This window comes from Sinohyriopsis cumingii, chromosome 2 (assembly GCF_028554795.1).
Source record: "Sinohyriopsis cumingii isolate HCF-2022 chromosome 2, ASM2855479v2, whole genome shotgun sequence".
In the NCBI taxonomy this organism is placed as follows: Eukaryota; Metazoa; Mollusca; class Bivalvia; order Unionida; family Unionidae; genus Sinohyriopsis; species Sinohyriopsis cumingii.
Window position 1 is genome coordinate 148692843 of NC_142962.1, and position 20889 is coordinate 148713731.

At 36.2% G+C, this 20889-nt stretch overlaps 1 protein-coding gene across 1 annotated transcript in view; it reads right to left on the bottom strand.

Moving 5' to 3' along the window:
- Positions 1-265: 265 nt before the first annotated feature.
- The window catches only part of LOC149806053 (cytosolic Fe-S cluster assembly factor NUBP2 homolog), a 36093-nt gene continuing 15469 nt past the window's right edge, over positions 266-20889 (bottom strand). The window contains exons 5-8 of the mRNA XM_089950923.1: positions 20331-20485; positions 17915-18025; positions 12418-12487; positions 266-4198 (exon numbers count right to left, since the gene is read on the bottom strand). Of these exons, the coding sequence (XP_089807049.1) occupies positions 4056-4198; positions 12418-12487; positions 17915-18025; positions 20331-20485 (479 nt within the window). The 3' untranslated portion in view covers positions 266-4055. The remainder of the gene's footprint in view (positions 4199-12417; positions 12488-17914; positions 18026-20330; positions 20486-20889) is intronic.

The following is a 20889-nucleotide window of genomic DNA, read 5'->3' on the forward strand; positions in this document are numbered from 1 at the left end:
TATTCAAAAGACTAAGACATAAACAACATGTGAAAGCCAGGTATTACTTTTGGAAACATGTCACACTGGAAATATAAACCTTCTGTGATTATAATCATAAATATTGTTATAGGAATATTGTATTTTTGGGGCAAATATAAATTATGAATGAAAATCTTTAATATGCTATATTTTGTTTTAAACAACTTATAAATATGAATGGACAATCCTATGGTTCTAAGAAAGGGTAAATATCAGATCATTAAGAAAATGAGGACAGACCAACTTTATGATATTTAAGAATTAAATTTAATGTGCAGAATCAATACTTACAAAAACTGTAATTAGGAAAAATTTGACAGTAAAAGATAATAAAAATATGATTGTAATTGTGAGAAGAAGAAAAAAAGTTTGTAAGTCATCATGCTTTCCTCTGAACAGGAACTAAATTTGCATCAGAATGTAGTTCTACATCAATAACACGTGGCCATACATAAATGTATTGATATGATACTTTATGAATAATTTGCTTAAGAAAATATACATGTATACGTCTCCCATTTAATAAGTGTGAATTATTCTTGTGTATACAAACATTGGTGTCAAGACAACCACATTTGCTTATTATCTGAATTTTCATCATTTGTCATGTCTTTTTTCTTTCCTTCTTGTATTAACATGTAGTGACCTAGATTAATATCTGTGATATAGTTCAATATTAATTAATTACATAATAATAATCGAAACCACTGCACATCTAAAAATATATAAAGCACTGTAAATGCAACATCTAATAAATGAGGAAACATTGTCTTATTATGAAATTTTGTACAAGTAAATGTTTTCTGTTTAATATCATAGAATAACAGTATTATACCATACTTATATACTTCACATTGAACCAAAGATTCCACAATTTTTTACACAACATATTGAATATGGAAATGATGTAAACAAATTCCAAAACTGCTGAATTTTTTCTCTCACAATTTACCTCTGAAGTCCAAGATTGTATGAATTGTAATGTCTTTCTATGACAAATTTAATACAGAAGACTGGGCTGTGCTCAACATGTTTAATCACTCCACTGTAGCACATGTTGCACATTCCATGTTCTTTTTTCAAAAGAGCTTACAACAGTAATAAGGGAAATAACTCGTACAACCTTACTGTGAACTGGACTAATACATGTACATATGCATTATGTTACATGAATAACCAAACAGAGCCAGCAGCTTTTGATATGTGTACATCTTAAGTTATCTTTGCTACCCAAGGTTCTGATATGTTAACTGTATCTACACATACAGCAGGTATTTTAGTGCCATGTCCTAGCAACATCTGTTGGATTTCGTGAGTTGCCTTCCATAATATGTAATGCCAACTAACCAACAGTGTGTAACAGTGGTGCATTGTACATCTGCTGAAAATGATGGACACAACTGACTTCAAAAGGATACTTTGAAAGTTTAACATCGAAAGTACCAGAGAGAAGCCAATACAGGTGTATTTGAGTGAAAGGTATTTGTACAAACAAGGACTGGAAATTGCTTATTTATTAGTCCATTCAAGTTGTGTGCTCCCCTTGTCTTGATCATATAGGAACAGTGTTCAATTTTGAATAACTTAATTTTGAGTCGATGTGTTGGCTTGCCTGCCACCACATCCAGTGAAATTCACAAACCCAAAGCACAGAAATATCTGCTCAATCCACCAAGTGTAGGCAGGGTTAACATATTGAAGCCTTGGCTAGCAAAGATGAGCTAAAGTAAGGCAAGCTGTATTCTCTATAACCCAAATTCCACCCTTCAATCATACACCAGGATAAAGGGAATTAAAAGTTCCTTTAGCAATACTTTATATATACTTTTTTAATAGCCTGGATAACCAGCAAGGAAAATCGGGGAAATTCATTTTCTTGAAAATCAAGCCTTATGCAAATCGAGCAACTGTTGAGCACAATCCAAAAGGTAACCTATGATAGTACCATAATTGCCAATTTTATCAGCCAGAAAGATGAAGTCTTCAACTTTCATGGTTGGAAGACTGATCAGTAATGGTTGAAAAGCATCACTGTGCCGAATGATTTGAATCACTTTAAAATTTCAGAAAGCTGCAATTCCACTGGCAAATTCAAAGATCACCAGAACATGACCTATAAGTGGTCACTGTCAGATCTTCACATAGGACAGTAAAGATCTGATTTTAATTGGACAGGATGATGATTAAAATGAAAACCATATATACTCACTTATAAGTAAAGTCCAACTGCACATAACAAAGATCCTGATCTGCCATAGCACAATGCACCTGCAGATCAGGGTCTGTCTTATTTGTTGTACTGATTATTCATAACAAACTGCATACACTCAGATCAGCCATTGCATTATGCGATTGCAGATCTGAATCTGTGCTGTTTGCAGTTGGACTTGTCTTATAAGTTAGTACATTAAGTACTAAGTTTCACAGCAATCCACCAAAAACTGCAAAATTGTGTCATACATTTCATCCAGGTGAATGAAAAAAAAGGCAAAACTCTTGCAAAACTCGAGAGTTTTGGTTTGGTCATGGTGCTTTAGGACACATCAATACAAGTAAGTTATTTAGTACTGAGTTAGTTGAAGTTAAGTGCCTTGCCCAAAAACACAACATGGTAGCCAATCCTGGCTGATCTAATGGTGGAATTTGGTCACAGTCACACAGATCTTAACCCTTTTTATTTTCTAGCTTCAAATCACATATACATGAAACTGTCGTGAGAGTCTTAAAACTGATTGGAAGATGACCATTCAAGTTATAGGGGTGGAGGGACTGGCTAATATAATCAAACATTCGACTCTGCTTTTTGCTATGTAGTGAAACAAAGTGATCATTTAAAAACAAATACTTCAATGAATACTGGGATTATTTTGTTGTTTTTCCTCTGTTCTTTAGAGAATGACCTCAAAATTTCTTAAGGAACTCGCTCTAAACTCAGTCAAATGGCTTACTCCCAGTTTGGTTTACATGTACACACACCTGCTTTCTCATCACAAGAGCATTATCAGGTTAATACCTTCTACCTTCTGTGTGAATTTGCAGCTAAGTGCATGTACTTTTCAAGCCTAAATACTGGTTTCTTCTTAGAAACTCTCAATGTCTGAATTATGAATTTTACTGTCAGTCAAAAATTAGACCATTGAGACACTTCCAGCAATTATAAATGTTGCAAAAAAACACCCATTTCATGAATTTGTTGAAAGTATTAGCAAGAAATTAAATGTCAGGATTTATGCACATTTTTGATGGAACTACTACCATGGATAAAAACAGATTCAATTGGTGAGTATACAGACTCGATAGTTTACGCTCATTTAGCAGATTTCGTACATATATAAATATTAAAATGAAAAATTGTTTTAATTCTGTATGATTGTGAACAAGCTGATTGCTGTGTCAATGATCCATAGTATTGCACCCACTTCTATCCCCACCCCTCCTTTTTTTTTTGGTGGGAAGGGGAGCAGGTAATGCATCATTTTCTTCAGCTAACTGACTCGGTTACAACATGGTTTGCTAAATAGCACGGTCATGTTTTATGGACCTTGACCACTGTGTTATAGCGGGGACACACTGTATCACTTCTAATTATTTATAATGGGGGAAAACAACACAAAAGCAAGTAATAATAAGCTTAATTTAGAACTTAAGAAATCGAAAATGCTCCAACATGGTATAAACAGCAATAAAATAGTCAGACAACAAGTGGAAGGTCTGAGAATTGATAGTTTGAAACTATAATGCTTTTGTTAAGTTAAACAAGTCCCATGTTTTATCCATGAATGACTTTTAAGCATTTATAACAAGAAATAATACTGACAAATAACAAAATACATTAAATCCTACCAAGTTTGACCGCACAAGATTAAAGACAAGTATCCTCCCCTGACTGGTTAGACCATATCAATTGTCATTCTTGATAGGTTTTCTTGTCTGAATCATAATATGCATTTATCTTTCATAAAATTGCTAAGTAGGATTATCAAAATGAACTGTGCTTAATGATGTATAGGAACTGTCAGATGTACTGGATACAGTTAAGGTAAATTTTCATCCACTAGTATCAGTCTCTGTATGACAGTCTGCAGTGCTTTGATAGCTACCGACCCTGTAAATGCCTCAAAAAAATCTCTGCCCTCTTCTGTGCTCTGAGTTAGATGAGGATCTAGAGGAATACACCCTGCAAAAAAAAAACAAATCAGAAAATTGTGATATCAAAACAGCACTGTCACAGAATTGTCGTTTTTTGTGTAGAACATTACCCAAGGGTGATTTATGTATAATGTACAATATTTCGAAACAGTGAGTTCGGTTTATCCTATGCCGCACATGCGAAGTGCTTTCGATGGGAAAAACCAAATACTTCCAGTGCACAGATGATGTATAACTGCATCATCTGTGTATAAATGCCTCACTGTAAGACTAAATCTTCACATTACGGAATGTCTTGTCAGTGAGCGGTCTACTTTAAGGACCTGCACATCTTCAGCTGTAGAGGTATGTGAGTTATTTATTAATTTCTTGTGTATAAGCTATAACTATTGTACTACCACATTTATTTTTGTACATCTTCTAGGTAGCTTCGGCTTAGGTAGTATAATGCCAATATTTTCTATTCTTGTTTGTGACTTAGCAAGAGATTTATATTAACAATATAAAGTTGCATTTTAAGAAATGTTTAGTACCATATGATTCTTATCGGGCATGGGTAGGTTTACTTTTGAACCTGTTGATTGTTTTGTAATTATTGTGCCGATAATGTAATTTGTATCACTTACCATATATAACATCAAAACATGTTATCGTATATGCCTGTGTCATGTGTAATATAAGATGTATTTCAGTTGATTGTAGTCAAAGTTGTGGAGCTGATTTGGAGTCAACATGGTACCAGCTGTAGAGCTAACCACAAAAGATGACCATAGCAGCTGTAAAGCTGAATCATAGCAGCTGTAGAGCTGAGTGAACAGTGTTGCTGGTCAAGTAATATTAATAATAATAATAATAATAATAATAATAATAATAATGAGGACTTTGTATAGCACCTAATCTTTAGAAGCTCTAAGCGCTTTACAACATTAGACAACACCTATAAGATAAAAAACATATATTAATATTATTAAAAAACAAACACCATGAAATTAGAAAAACATTAAAAAATAAAAAACATGCTGAGAATATTTCAGGTAGAAAACATTATTAGGTCTTTAAGTTTGTTCTTGCAGTCGAAATAAGTGAGTTTTGAGAGCACTCTTGAATGTGATCACTGTGTCTTTGTGTCTAAGTTCAGTGGGCAATTCATTCCACGTTGCTGGGCCCTGGTATGCAAAAGAACGCTGTCCATATGACTTTGTTTTCATAGTGGGAATAATGAGTATACGATTGTCAGAAGAGGAGCGTAAGTATCTTACTGGTGTGTACACATGGGTGAGGTTGGATAGGTATGTTGGACTAGAGTCCGACAGTGAAACGTAGCACAGACAACAAATTTTGTGTTTGATTCTGGATCGAATGGATAGCAAGTGTAGGGTACAGAGCAGCGGGGAGGTGTGCTCTGATCGTGGTACTCTAAGTATGATCCGAGCAGCTGTGTTTTGAACTTTTTGAAGTTTCTGGAGTAGATATTGAGATGAACCAGACAGAATTGAGTTACAATAGTCCAGTCTTGAAAGTACTAATGAACACACAAATGTTTTAGTGGCATCAACTGAAAGATATTTGCGAATTGAGCTGATGCGTCTCAGCTCAAGATATGCAGCCTTGCATCTGTTCATGACATGTTGGTGCAATGTGAGAGCACTGTCCAGAGTAACACCTAGGTTTCATACTGATTGTGTGAATTTAATGTTGGCATTGCTGATATTTATTGTTTGAGGTAAAGGATGTGAATGAGAAAGTCTTTGTGTTGTGATTAGAATGGCCTCAGTTTTATCATCATTCATCTGCAGCTTGTTACATGTCATCCATGATTTCACATCAGAAATGCACCTCTCTACACCTTGGATGGTAGCATCAACTTCAGTTGGATGGCTAGATTTGTATATTTGGGTGTCATCAGCGTACAATTGGTGAGACACTGGATGATGATCTATGACACTTGAGAGCGACTGAGTGTACAGAATGAAGAGAACAGGTCTAAGAACAGACCCCTGTGGAACACCACAACACAGATCAACTGGGCTGGAGTGTATTCCATTTGCAGATACAATCTGTGTCCTGTTGACCAAGTAGGACTTGAACCACAGTAAGGCTGTATCATGAATGCCAAATACATGCTGGAGACGGTGAAGTAATATATCATGGTCTATTGTGTCAAATGCTGCAGACAAATCAAGGAGGGCGAGGACTGTAATCTTTCCGCTATCCAATGCAGAAAGAATGTCATTAACTACTGTTAGAAGAGTAGCTTCAGTACTGTGGCAAGGGCAATATGCATATTGTACATTGCTAAAAAGACTGTTTGAATTTAGATGAGATACAAGCTGGGATAGAACAACCTTTTCTAAGATTTTTGATATGAATGGGAGATTAGAAACTGGGCGGTAGTTCTTTAAATCGTTATGGTCTAGTGTTGGTCTCTTCAGCAGAGGCTTAACAACGGCAGTTTTGAAAAATGATGGGAATTCCCCGGATGAGAGAGAGGTATTAATAACATCAGTTAGTGAAGGCAATACTGGATCTAAGCACTCAAGCAGCAGTGATGTTGGAATTGGATCAAGTTTACATGACTTTGGTGCACTCTTCATCACGACTGTACGTACGAAATCCATAGAGACAGGTTCAAATGTTGCTAATGGTTGCTGCTCAAATTCTGTATACCAACTGTATGGTGACGACGAGTCAATTTAAATTGTGGTGTCAAGCTTATCTCTAATGGCTTGTACTTTGTCATGGAAGAAATTTGCAAACATGTCCGGAAAGTCGAGTGGAGAGAAGGTAGCTTCCATGATCTTAGTAGTGTAGTGGGCTGATTTTGCTGCATGGACTATATCTGTGACATTCTTCTTAGCGACTTCATAGATTTGCTTATGAATAGTGAGTCTGGTGGAAAGCCAGAGCCTCTCAGCTTTACAACGGTCTCTTTTAGCAGTGCAAAGCTGGTCCCTAACACTGCTATACCATGGAGAACACTTTTGAATTGATACTCTGCACTTGGTAGCTGGGGCATGTTTGTCAAGTAATGAACGCAGACAGTTATCGAGTTGTTCTGCGGTAGAAGGTAAGCAAGTTGTCAGGTTAGCTTGGATGTTGTGCATTAGTTTGGTTCTATTTATCATACGGAGGTTTCTCTTAGTAGCAGATAAAGGTGGAGGGTTAAGGACTGATACGTCAAGATGGCATATAATGCAGAGATGATCTGATGCAAGGTCATGGGATACCAGGGAGGACCGTAGAATGTTATCATCAGGTCTATGAAGAATCCAGTCTAAAATGTGACCATGTTTATGGGTGGGTTGGTTAACTGACTGTTTGAGGTTGAAAACATTAATGGAATCTAGGAGTTTTGATGTATTTGAGTTTCCGGGACAGTCAAAGTGAAAGCTGAACTCTCCAAGAATAATCAGGTTGCCATCGAATTTCCATAGTCAAGGAGATTCGGAAACTGCTCCAAAAAGAGAGAGTCAGCCAGCTTGTTTTTTCTACTAGGAGGAGGATGGCATAGGCAGAAAAAACGGACTGGCCTTTGCTCCAGTGTGAGTGTGGTTTGGACTAGTTCAAACGCTGTGTGGTCGAAATTGAATGTTGTGGTGTAGTTAAGACGTTTTATCATGGAGTTCTTTGTGATGACAGCAATTCCACCTCCGCGAGAATTACGGGGGAACGACTTGATGGAGTAACCAGTGGGTGTTAGATCCGCACACTTGGGATCATCACCTGATGTTTTTAGCCATGTTTCTGTCAAGAAAAATATGTCAACATTCTGGTTGTTGATAAAATTAACTATTTATGTGTGCTTTTCTGGTGGTCCTACTGACTGGGCATTGAATAATGCAATGCACAGAGGTATTTCTTGGATAGCTGACACAAAGGTTGACGAATTAATAGGGATTTGAATTAGGTTATCTAATGGTTGAAATTTTTTTAAATAGTTGTGCCAAAATAAGGGAGATAACTGGGATTCTTCTTCCTATTCTATGCCGGCCAGCTTTTTGAAACGTTTCTTTTTTCGCTTCTGTTTACATTTAGGTAATGATGAATGTAGTCCCAGTTCATTTAGTCTAGAGCACAATGTAGCGTGGAGAGCCAAGGAGTGATCATTTAAAGCAATTAATGAGGGTCCATCATAGCATGAACGGGTTGACTGGCGAGTATCATGTGATGGTGGTTTGTTCAAAAACAGTGGAGCAAGACAGCTGAGAAAAAGTCTAATTATTCTCATTTCCAAAACAAGGAGATGAAGAAACACATACGAATTTAACAGCCAATACATAATGAACACAATAACGAAAATGAAAACAGGCAACAAGCACAAATATCATGAAAACGGCACTAAAAAACGGAACAGCTGCTTCAAGCCGGTTAAGCGATAGCAGCCATCTTGTTTCTACATTCAAGTAGCAGGTGATCAGGCACTGCTGACCAATTGGTAGGCACTGATTGCTTGATTGACCAAGGAATTGAATGATGGTGGTGGCTACCTGGAATACTGACTACTTGACTGACCAGTGTGACTGGTAGCCAAGTGTGTTGGTGACGAAGTGTGTAACTCCATACATGTAATCTTTTAGCTGTCGGTTAATTTTGGAGTTTGTAATACCCAGTGTTTTGGGATTGTAAACATATTTCACATGATATCTGTCCCTTAGTTTTCATCATTTTACTTTTTGAGTAAAATACCTCATTTATCACTATCTGAGTTAATTCAGTTTTACTATTTGATTAAAACACATCATTCTTTTCGTTGTGTGAAATGACTGTGAATCATTCACCTTTGTCCTTGTACTGTGTAAGGTCATTTAGTTGTATTTCATTTGTTGCATTATTAGGTTCATGTGGATGATGTTAATTTGTCCAATATTTGGATCTTATACATGCACATATTAATCATAATTCTTTCCTCATTCATCATTAAACACTGTATTTGTATCACCATCAAAAGTGTTCTGTTATAAATCTGAAATCCAACCCGGTTATCTTGTTACAAGCACCATATTACATACAGAGCACAGCAAGCAATACAGGTAAACTATGAATAAACTGATGGCAAAAAATGATGCAAATCTTGATTCAGAAAAAGAAAGTGAATACATACACACATACATATAAACATACATAGATGCACACAGCTCTCTCTCATTATAACTGGGTAGTTGGGATCAATAACTGCTGTGTTATGTAATGAACTGTGGGATAGCAGAAACTGCAGTATGTACTGAACCATGGTATAGCAAGAAACCAAAGAATTACTGAATTGAGGTACAGCCAAGGAACATGCTATCAGGTGAAGTGGGTGACTCAAATAAATGTCACCTTCTTCTGTAAGAAAAGCAAAACTTACTCCACCTTGTGATTTTTAAAATGTTCACTGAACGACATAAGTTTATGGCTTTTGAAATGCTAGTTAGTATTGTATTCCCCAAGTGAAATGTATTGTATGTAGCATAGGCTGGTGTTGACAACTGCACTGAGAAAAGAAATTCATACACTTTCAAAGACAAGTGTTCTAATGGCTGATTGACCATCAAAACAGTACTCATTATTGCTGTGAAAAAGTACCAAAAATAGGACATACGTGGACACACTTCCAAATACGGCCATGTTATTTAAGGTTTATGTGTTCTTCTTGGTGATTACACAATGTATTTTGGCCATATGACTTCACATTACCTAGACTACATTGTTGTAATTACAAATAGGTATAAATGGTTGCCAGCTGCCAATAGAGTATGCAATTTAATTTTATTTAGTTTTCAAAACTTCACCAAAATTTTAACAAGTAAAACAAAATCATATTTTGTGCTTCATTAAGCCCCTACACAATTAGTTGTCAATTTGAGGCATTCACCCAATATGCGTGACCTATGTGGGTTGAATAAATGAACACTATCATGTGACGATACCTGTGCATGTACTCTCATGTATATTTTAGTTTTGAAAAGCTTTTGACTCTGACACAGAATCAAAATGAAGAGCTGCTTAGAACTGTGAATAAAACTTGAATATCCTGATTTACATATCTGGGAAAATGGAAAGAAGTGATAAAGATATATAAAATGTTAAGTTATTATGTGATAGTCATGACGATGTAAAAAAGAAATACTGCAATGAAGTTTATTATCTCTTTCTGTCTGTAGACAAATTTGTATCCCTAATGAATCATAGCAATATATTAATTATAAGAAATCTTTCTTACTACATCAATTTGGCTTTTCTAGACAATCTCTGATCACTCAAAAGAATGGTGAATAACATGCTTAGAGGTAGTAACATCTGTATAAAACAATGCACCAATTATTCTAAATTATGTCTGTATACTCATGACGAACACTATATTTAACTTCTTTAAACCATGGCACACATTATATTTACTTGGACTGTATTTTGTAATATGGGCTGGTGGCCTAAATTAATGAACAAAGCATTAATATTAGTATAGCTTCCATGTGCCAGCACATGTAAATCCTATAAGGATTATAAACCTTTAAAAGTTCTAAACCATATATGAATTACTGATTGATGAAACTGAAACATAATTATATCATAATGATGATTGTTTTTTATGTTCATACTGCCATCTTCCAGCCAAACAGAAATGTATATATTTTTCATTCCATACACAAAGAGTTTCAAATAAGAATAAATACACTGCATATATGATACATTCAAGCACTTACCAAATGTGTTTATTATAAACAGTAGAAAATTTTCTACCTGAAGATAAAAAATTGCTTAAAAACAATGTTCAATGCAAATAAGCATAATGAGAAATTGAGGACAGTTAAAATAAGAGAATCCAAAGCACATACCAACACTTTTTCTGGTACAGTTCTCACTACTCTTAATTCTGCTCAAAAGGAGAAGTCACTTCTCTCTAAAACTGAAGTCTAGATTCACCCTTGATATATGTGTCTGTGTGCTGGAGAGAGCAATAATGTGGATATAAAGCTATAATACCAAGCTTCAAGGGTTTTTTTTCTCCCTTCAACTCAGATTTTCAGTCATTTGATAGACCATTTCAAGCATAAGGTGTAGTGCCAATTTGTCTCCAGAATTGTGTTACAATGAAATGTTTTAGCTGATTAGTACATAATAGGCTACATATGGTGGTTAGTATGTCTGGTAGACGAAGAGCACAAAAACACACTGCAAAGAATCATCAAACAAAGGGAAGCTGCTGACACTCAAAGCCCAGACATCTTTTACAATGGGGAAAAGCTGTACATACATGCATGCACTAATCTATCAATCATCCATACATAGTTAAACCTGCCTCAGTGGAAACCTCTAGGTAAATGACAGATGCTTATAAAGGACAACATTTATTATTCCCATTTAAATTTTTTTAAGCATAAACTAAACCTGCCGATAAAGGGCACCTGTCCATAAAGAATACAATTTTGAGGTAAATACATACATACATACATGTAAATATACATACATACATGTATGGTGATACAATGCTATACAGCAAAACAGCTTTTTACAGTTCATTGTAACAGTTACTATTCCTTGATGAGTTCACTAAATATGTTTAAGACTGTTTAGAGTACAGTATCAGTTTAGTACAGGGGCCCCGAGTGTCCGAGTGGTCTAAAGCGCTCTCCGTTACGGATCACTGCCATCTCACCTCTGTCTGTGGCGGTTCGAGTCTCTGATTCAGCCAATGTGGGTATGTGAGAAAGCTTGCCAGTAGCTTCTCGTGGGTCGGTGGTTCTTTCCGGGGTTTTCCTGGGTTCTTCCTACACCATTAATACTGGCTGCCATGTATAGCCTATCGTGTGCTGAAAAATGGCGTTAAACCCCACAACAACAACAACAACAACAGTTTAGTACAATTTCAGTTTAACTGCTCCAGTGGCCAAGTGATTAGAGTGTCCACCTCAGATGCAGGAGGTCATGGGTTCGATCCCCGGCCGAGTCATACCAAAGACTTGCAAAAATGGTACTAACAGGTGCCTTGCTTGGCGCCCAGCATTAAGAGGTTAGTGTTAGGACTGGTCGGCCTGGTGTCAGGATAATGTGACTGGGTGGGACATCATGCTACATGTCTGCAGCATGATGCCCCAGTGCTAGACATCACTATAAACTGCTACACTGCAGACATCATAGTGACATGACTGACAAATCGTTAAAGCTACGTTAAAAAATCCAAATCACACACAAAGACACACACACAATTTCAGTTTTAAATTAACTCAGATGGTATCTATAATGTTTCATTCATTTCTACATTTTTACCTAGAAATGGTACACTGAACTGTTTGGCTAAGGACTCGCCGCCACCTTTGGAAAACACATTTGTGACTTCCTGAAAAAAAGTACAACAACAAAATCTTACTTTGTAAGTTAACACCTGTATTATAATGCTCTAACAAGTTATATAGTACTCTAGCAAGTTATAGTGCTCTAGCAAGTTATACAGTGCTCTAGCAAAGTATATAGTGTTCTAAGAAGTTATATAGTACTATAGTAAGTTAATTAGTACTCTAATAATACAGATTTCTTGCAAGTTAAATAGTATTCAGGCAAGTTATATAGTGCCCTAAAAAGTTATAAAGTACTCCAAAAAGATATAATATAGCAAGTTAGAGAAGGAAAATGATTTATAAAATTGAAGATCAGGACAAATGTTATTAAATACACAATCGCTCCTCTACAATATGTTAAGTAACTAAAGCTTATTTTCATGCTTTATAAGATAGTAGCCTTGAGTCCAAATAAAAAATGTCCAGATTCCCTAAACAACGAAACAAATCGTAAGATGCATGTAAGAAATTATATAAAAATACATCTAACATTAATTTATTCTCCTTTTTCTTCCAAAAAGAATCAATACCCCAAGAACATGTTTTCTGCACATTAATTTGACACAAGCTGTTCTAAATTAATTATTTTTTTCTTTTAAAATATTGTATTTTTGTCTGTACATCTTGGGCTACATCATCTTCAAATCATCTGTACACCAAAAGATACACAGGATGTGACAGCAGATCCTGTTAAATGTTACTTATAGCTGATGTGGTTTTAAAAAGAACACAACAGTAAATGTATTGTTTTCAGCAATAAGAACAACAATGTGAACAACTCTTAGAAGTGGGAACAATTCTGATTTGCTACATGTATCTGTACTGTACTTTTTTTCTTCAAACTTAAACACAAAATCTTTAAACTTAAACAAGAACAAAAACCACCCTTTAATTTTCACTTTTCAAGTTATAAAACAATATTCTGAGACATAATTTCATGCATCAATGACACCACAACAGTCGATTGTAAAGGGAAGTAACTCATATTTCTTCGCTTTTTTTAAACTCATTAACCCCTAAGCCAAACAGCTAGGCAGTCCCCTACAACATATATGCAGAGATCACCTAGACAGTGTTAGCCTTACCAGTGCCTGTATCCCTGAGACTTGCTGAGAGTACTTGGCTTGCATATTTTTTCAGACAGAGCTACTTGCAATAAATGTCATTTTCTTATTTATGTTCCTTTAATTTAGCTAAAATTTGGCACAGCAGTTCTCAATAAAATTATGTACATAATGGTATAAATTTCATGCAACATGTAGAAATAAAAATCATTCATAAAGATGAAATAAATGAATTTCTTACCAATTTGTTTTTCTTGCCATGAATAATCCATAAAATCCATGTTGAATTCACACTGAATAACTAACACTATCAACACATGAAATTCACCCCATTTTATGTACACAGGAATTCCACTTGTCATCTTTCTTGCAAACTTAACCTCATGTGAATAGTATGTCAGAGTCTGTCAAGTAAAAGTCTACTCCCAGCGGCTGAATCTCGTAATTTTCATCATTTTCTAATCTAAATATTTGCACTATTTTTGCTGCTATTGAAGTCAATTTTTTTCCCCTTTGTTCATCAATGTTCAATCTATCTATGTAGGCTAAACTTTTATTGGTTAAAATGTCTGCATAATTAGGAAATGGCTTGAAATCAACCAATGGTTTGTGATGATTTAACTCATCATGTGGGATACAGGCCTAGACTAATACTGCCACTCAGACTTGGTGCTCAGGAAACAAGCTAGGTAAACTGCGCCATGTTAAAGTGGCACTCGGGAGATGAGGAGGGTAAAGTACGATGAGTTATAGTGGTGGCAGGGGTTAATGAGTTAAATGCATACATTGTATTATGTGAATCAGGAATTGGATTGGTTCATTAAATGTTAATGCCTGAAACTAACAACAAGTATTCCAAGGGATTACATATATTGCCCAATCCCATACCTGATAAGATGTTTCCAATATTGCAAATGATCTTGACCTTGTCTGAGTTGGTTGTTGTTTAACACATTATTTGGTATATCATGGCAAGGAAATGGAAGGTAAGCACCTTTCCCAAGGATACATTAAGGCAGCTGGTCTTGGCAGGTTCTGAAGCAGCAACACTGAGGTTACAAATCTACCAACTGAGCTACCATTGTTTCCTGACCTTGCCTGAGAGTTTCGAGGAAAATGTACAGGTGTATCAACTCAAAGGACAAAAGCTTACTGATTCTACTGTCCAAGTTTGACACCTTTCCCTCTGAGGTTTTGTGATAAGTGATATTACAGAAAACCTTGAACAAAAATCAAACCAAAATTTTCCAATCACATTGTCCTTGAATGAGAGTAATAGGGAGAGAATGGTTGCATGTATATGAAAGGGTAGTACTTACTCACTCTACAGTCCAAGTACTGCGTGTATATGAAAGGGTAGTACTTACTCACTCTACAGTCCAAGTACTGCGTGTATGCGAAAGGGTAGTACTTACTCACTCTACAGTCCAAGTACTGCATGTATACGAAAGGGTAGTACTTACTCACTCTACAGTCCAAGTACTGCGTGTATACGAAAGGGTAGTACTTACTCACTCTACAGTCCAAGTACTGCGTGTATACGAAAGGGTAGTACTTACTCACTCTACAGTCCAAGTACTGCGTGTATGCGAAAGGGTAGTACTTACTCACTCTACAGTCCAAGTACTGCGTGTATGCGAAAGGGTAGTACTTACTCACTCTACAGTCCAAGTACTGCGTGTATATGAAAGGGTAGTACTTACTCACTCTACAGTCCAAGTACTGCATGTATACGAAAGGGTAGTACTTACTCACTCTACAGTCCAAGTACTGCGTGTATACGAAAGGGTAGTACTTACTCACTCTACAGTCCAAGTACTGCGTGTATACGAAAGGGAAGTACTTACTCACTCTACAGTCCAAGTACTGCGTGTATACGAAAGGGTAGTACTTACTCACTCTACAGTCCAAGTACTGCGTGTATACGAAAGGGTAGTACTTACTCACTCTACAGTCCAAGTACTGCGTGTATACGAAAGGGTAGTACTTACTCACTCTACAGTCCAAGTACTGCGTGTATGCGAAAGGGTAGTACTTACTCACTCTACAGTCCAAGTACTGCGTGTATGCGAAAGGGTAGTACTTACTCACTCTACAGTCCAAGTACTGCGTGTATACGAAAGGGTAGTACTTACTCACTCTACAGTCCAAGTACTGCATGTATACGAAAGGGTAGTACTTACTCACTCTACAGTCCAAGTACTGCGTGTATACGAAAGGGTAGTACTTACTCACTCTACAGTCCAAGTACTGCATGTATACGAAAGGGAAGTACTTACTCACTCTACAGTCCAAGTACTGCGTGTATACGAAAGGGTAGTACTTACTCACTCTACAGTCCAAGTACTGCGTGTATACGAAAGGGTAGTACTTACTCACTCTACAGTCCAAATACTGCGTGTATACGAAAGGGTAGTACTTACTCACTCTACAGTCCAAGTACTGCATGTATATGAAAGGCTAGTACTTACTCACTCTACAGTCCAAATACTGCATTCAACTTCATAATTACCTTGTGTGCTTCAAAAATTATAATCTGAATAAATTTCATGATGTTCATCCTCATGATAATAAGAGCACACCTATGATTTCACAGTGTCCTCATCACATGTATGTTTCTACTTGAAGAGTAAGTTCTAAATATACATGCTGGAAACTCTACTCTGGAGGTTCATTCTCTATTCCAATATGGTCGTGCCCAATAAGTCACATGTAAAATCCACTTAGATACTAATTTAGCCCACACAATTATGATTCAACAGGCATTCATAGCTGCCAACCTTCGAGGCTTGAAATTAGTGAAAATAGGGAAACAAATTTAGTGAATTTGAACATGAATTAGTGAAAAATACCATGACAATAACTCCATCCACTCTGACCGTCAATACTACACTACTGCAGTATATCAAGATTGCAATATAAAACTAAAACACTACATATATGCAGAAATATATCTGCATTTCTATTTATTATGGTATTCCTAAACTTCACTTGTTCCTGTGATTATTTATCAAGATATGATACTGTGGGAGACTTGAACTTAATCAAATGCTTGATTGTAAATTTGTTTTCAAAACAGTTTAGACTTCTTGCCTGCTGGTTGATCTTGGTGACTAAAATTGATGACAAATTTTCTGCAACTAAGGAGGCCCTAAAGTCTGTCTTATTTTTCCTCACTAGAGAAAATACTCTTTCACTGACTCTGTTGCTGTGAGGAATGCACAGGAGCTGCAGCACTTTTGGTTCTTCCACAAGAAAATTTTGGAAGCGATCTTCATGTCCGGGAATATTTGTTGGAACAAATGTTTAGCATGGTCTATAGCTGATAAAGGTAGATTGTGTTTGACAAGAAAACTCACAAATAATGCTTCAGCGGTCTTCTGTCGATGGCTTAAAATATTCCAGAGCTGAAATCTGTGAATTCTTAATTTTCCCAACTTCTACCTGTTTTTGGCAACCGATGTGCTTCCTCACATCGTCTCTGCCACCATAACCAATACTAAAATTTGTGGCACACTGTGTGCAAAAAGCATGATGTATATCAATATTTAATGACAGAATGCACTGCCAATATTTGGTATATTCCAAATTTTTTTTAAACTTCCCCTTTTTTTGTTGTTGGAACAATACATTTCTTTTTCATTGGTGGTGGAGCCATTTTAAAGCTCTTACATGTGATGCCGAATGGTAATTCAAATCAATGTTGCTGACACATGAGCGAAGCAAAATTCCGGTTAGGCCCCGGTTTCTCTCAAAAGCATTTGTAAACCTAGTCTTATACATATAGATTAAAATAGGCTAAAATGCTTGCTACCGGGCCAACTGTACCAACCGGCCGTAGTTCTACTAATATTGTGACCAGCAGTACCGGACCATTTCGGCAATTGCCAATATCACGACTAACGCTTAAAGGGAAATTGGTTATTTTATTAAAGATTTAAAATAACTGAGAATTGGAGAATTCGTGAATTCATGAAATTCACGCCAAAATGGTGAGTGTTGGCAGCTATGGGCATGCAAGACAAGAGAGTCTGAGAAAATCATGATGTTCTGTGAAGAGTTAATCAGTCACCTCACTGCCAGAAATAATGCTAGGACTGAGACATGCACATACATGTGGCCATTTTATGCAAGTTTGACAAAAAAAGGTGTATGCTTGTTGAGGCATGTAGTGGTATTACATCAAAATATGGTATAATAGTTATCCTTCCCCGGGTTTGGGATATTTCATCATAAAGAACAACTTTAACCAAAACCTTAACCATTGTTCACACTGACCTCATTGATGGTCGAAAGATACTGATGTATCAGCTTATTTAGCAGACAAAAGAATAAATTAATTCAGATAGATGAGAGAACACCTACCCCACAGCATGGACACACAAATCCACTCATGTTTTCAATGATGCCTATAATAGGAAGGTGGGTCTTCTTACAGAAAGTCAGCTCTCTTCTCACATCCCCAACTGCCACTGCCTACAGGAAGAATGTAAAACAAGGCTTGTCATAATTATTTATGGTTCAAATAAAAACCTGGCAATCATATAAACAGTAATCATTAATGACTTAGAAGAAATAACACATGTCTACAGCAGATTCACTTGTGTAACAATTTCCTTATGGTTGTTGTAATTACATTTATTGATGAATTTGTTTTTGTTGGTTTTGATGGCACTTTTAACATAGTACTAGTATATATCATGACAAGAAAAAGGAAGCTAAGCACCTTTCCCATGGAATCACTGAGGCAGCAGACCTCAGATGGCCTGGGGGGGGGTTGGGTTGTTGAACCCACAACCCTTGGATTAAAAATCTGATGTTCTACCAACTGAATTATTGTGGCTCCCTTCACAGATGAAACAAAACATGATCCACCAATATAAAATACAGGGAGCATTCATCCATAGTGCCAGCTTGGCAACTGACTATGCAGGAAAACCTAGAGCCGGTGCATCGCAAAACATTCTGCTTACTACAATGAGCTCTAAGACCTTAAAGAGGAACTTGTGTCCAAAACCAAGTTAGGGAAGAAACGAAATTCAAGGGCCAATAACTCCTCCAAATGATTACCCGTTAAGCTGGAAATCTAACTCAATAAAGGTCTCATCATTATAAATGTGCATGATATATTTTGTTGAAATCCTACACAAAACAGTAAAGTTTTGCTGTGGAAACCAAAGTTAGCAAGACTGGTACTATAGTTCTTCAAAAAGAAAACATGGCATGCTGGAAATGAAACTCATTAAATTTCCTATCACTATACAGAAGCAAGACAAATCTGGCCAAATCCAAGCATCCTTGATAAAGTAATACATTAGACACCAAAGTCAGAAATGACCAGGGCCATAACCTGCTTGAAAAGATAACGCAGAACACAAGAAATGAAAGCCTTTTATAAGGCTCCATGTAAAATGTAACTGAAATCAGGGGGACATACAATCAGAGGCTATAATTGGAAATGATATTATGCAATGCTGGAGATCCAATTTATTCAAGGTTGAACGAAAATTACTACAATGAAAGTTGAATGAAAACTTTGTTTGAAATCCAAGAATCCTTAGTAAGTTATGCTACAGAAACCAAAGTCAGAAGATGTGAAACAAGCGACAACATCTCCTCTCAATAATGTTCTAGACAGCTTGGAATCAAACAATAATGTTCTAGACAGCTTGGAATCAAACAATAATGTTCTAGACGGCTTGGAATCAAACAATAATGTTTTAGACAGCTTGGAATCAAACAATAATATTCCAGACAGCTTGGAATCAAACAATAATGTTCTAGACAGCTTGGAATCAAACAATAATGTTTCAGACAGCTTGGAATCAATCAATAATGTTCCAGACAGCTTGGAATCAATCAATAATGTTAAAGACAGCTTGGAATCAAACAATAATGTTCTATACAGCTTGGAATCACTCAATAATGTTTTAGACAGCTTGGAATCAAACAATAATGTTCTAGACAGCTTGGAATCAAACAATAATGTTCTAGACAGCTTGGAATCAAACAATAATGTTCTGTACAGCTTGGAATCAAACAATAATGTTCCAGACAGCTTGGAATTAATCAATAATGTTCTAGACAGCTTGGAATCGATCAATAATGTTAAAGACAGCTTGGAATCAAACAACAATGTTCCAGACAGCTTGGAATCAATCAATAACATTCTAGACAGCTTGGAATCAATCAATAATGTTCTAGACAGCTTGGAATCACTCAATAATGTTTTAGACAGCTTGGAATGAATCAATAATGTTCTAGACAGCTTGGAATCAATCAATAATGTTCTATACAGCTTGGAATCAATCAATAATGTTCCAGACAGCTTGGAATCAATCAATAATGTTCTAGACAGATTCAAATCACTCAATAATGTTCTAGACAGCTTGGAATCAAACAATAATGTTCCAGACAGCATGGAATCAAACAATAATATTCTAGACTGCTTGAAATCATGATCCAAGTCAATATAAAACTGCATGCCAAGTTTGATTGAAATCCAACACTCAAAGTAATTATGTGGAAACTCAAGGATAGACAATCATGGGGTATAACTCTAGTAAAGACAGACAGACAGATTGACAGATGTGATTACTATATAGCTCCATCTACATCGTGCAGCAGAGCCATAATTTTTAAAAAAATGAGTAGCATGATTTGTTCATGTTCCAAAGAATTACACTTGCATTCCTAAACACATCTGAAAATGGCTACTTGACAATCACTTCTGTGTTAGTTTATAACATATATCCTGTTTTGATAATGATGTACTGATTACCTGGGGTGTTGTTACAAGTATAGCACCATCAGGATTGTAGCTTTTCAGGTTCTCTATCACTGTGAGGTGTTCATCTGTGGTCCCAGGTGGTGTGTCTATCACTAGATAATCTATGTCACTCCAGACTACATCACTCAGAAACTGCTTGATCATTGCTGTGCAAAACAAACAAAATTGCATGGGATGAAATTTAGACTTAGATGTAGGGGTAATGTATACAAAAAGCTAACATAAAAAGATATTATATGTCTTTGCTTTAGAAAGTAAAATGTTCTGATATTTTAAGTCTGTGACTTAAATTCTCACACTTGATAACAGTCAGCACACCTTCTTGTACAACTCAGACTTGATAACAGTCAGCACATCTTCTTGTACAACTCAGACTTGATAACAGTTAGCACACCATCTTGTACAAAGAAAGTCAAATTTAAAAAAAAAATAATACAATAAACAATCAGACTCAAGATCAGGGCTGTACACATACTTGTCTTCATACATTTGTCCAGTACAAATGATTTTGGAAATCTGACTAGTGTAAACAAATTTCTGACTAGTCCAA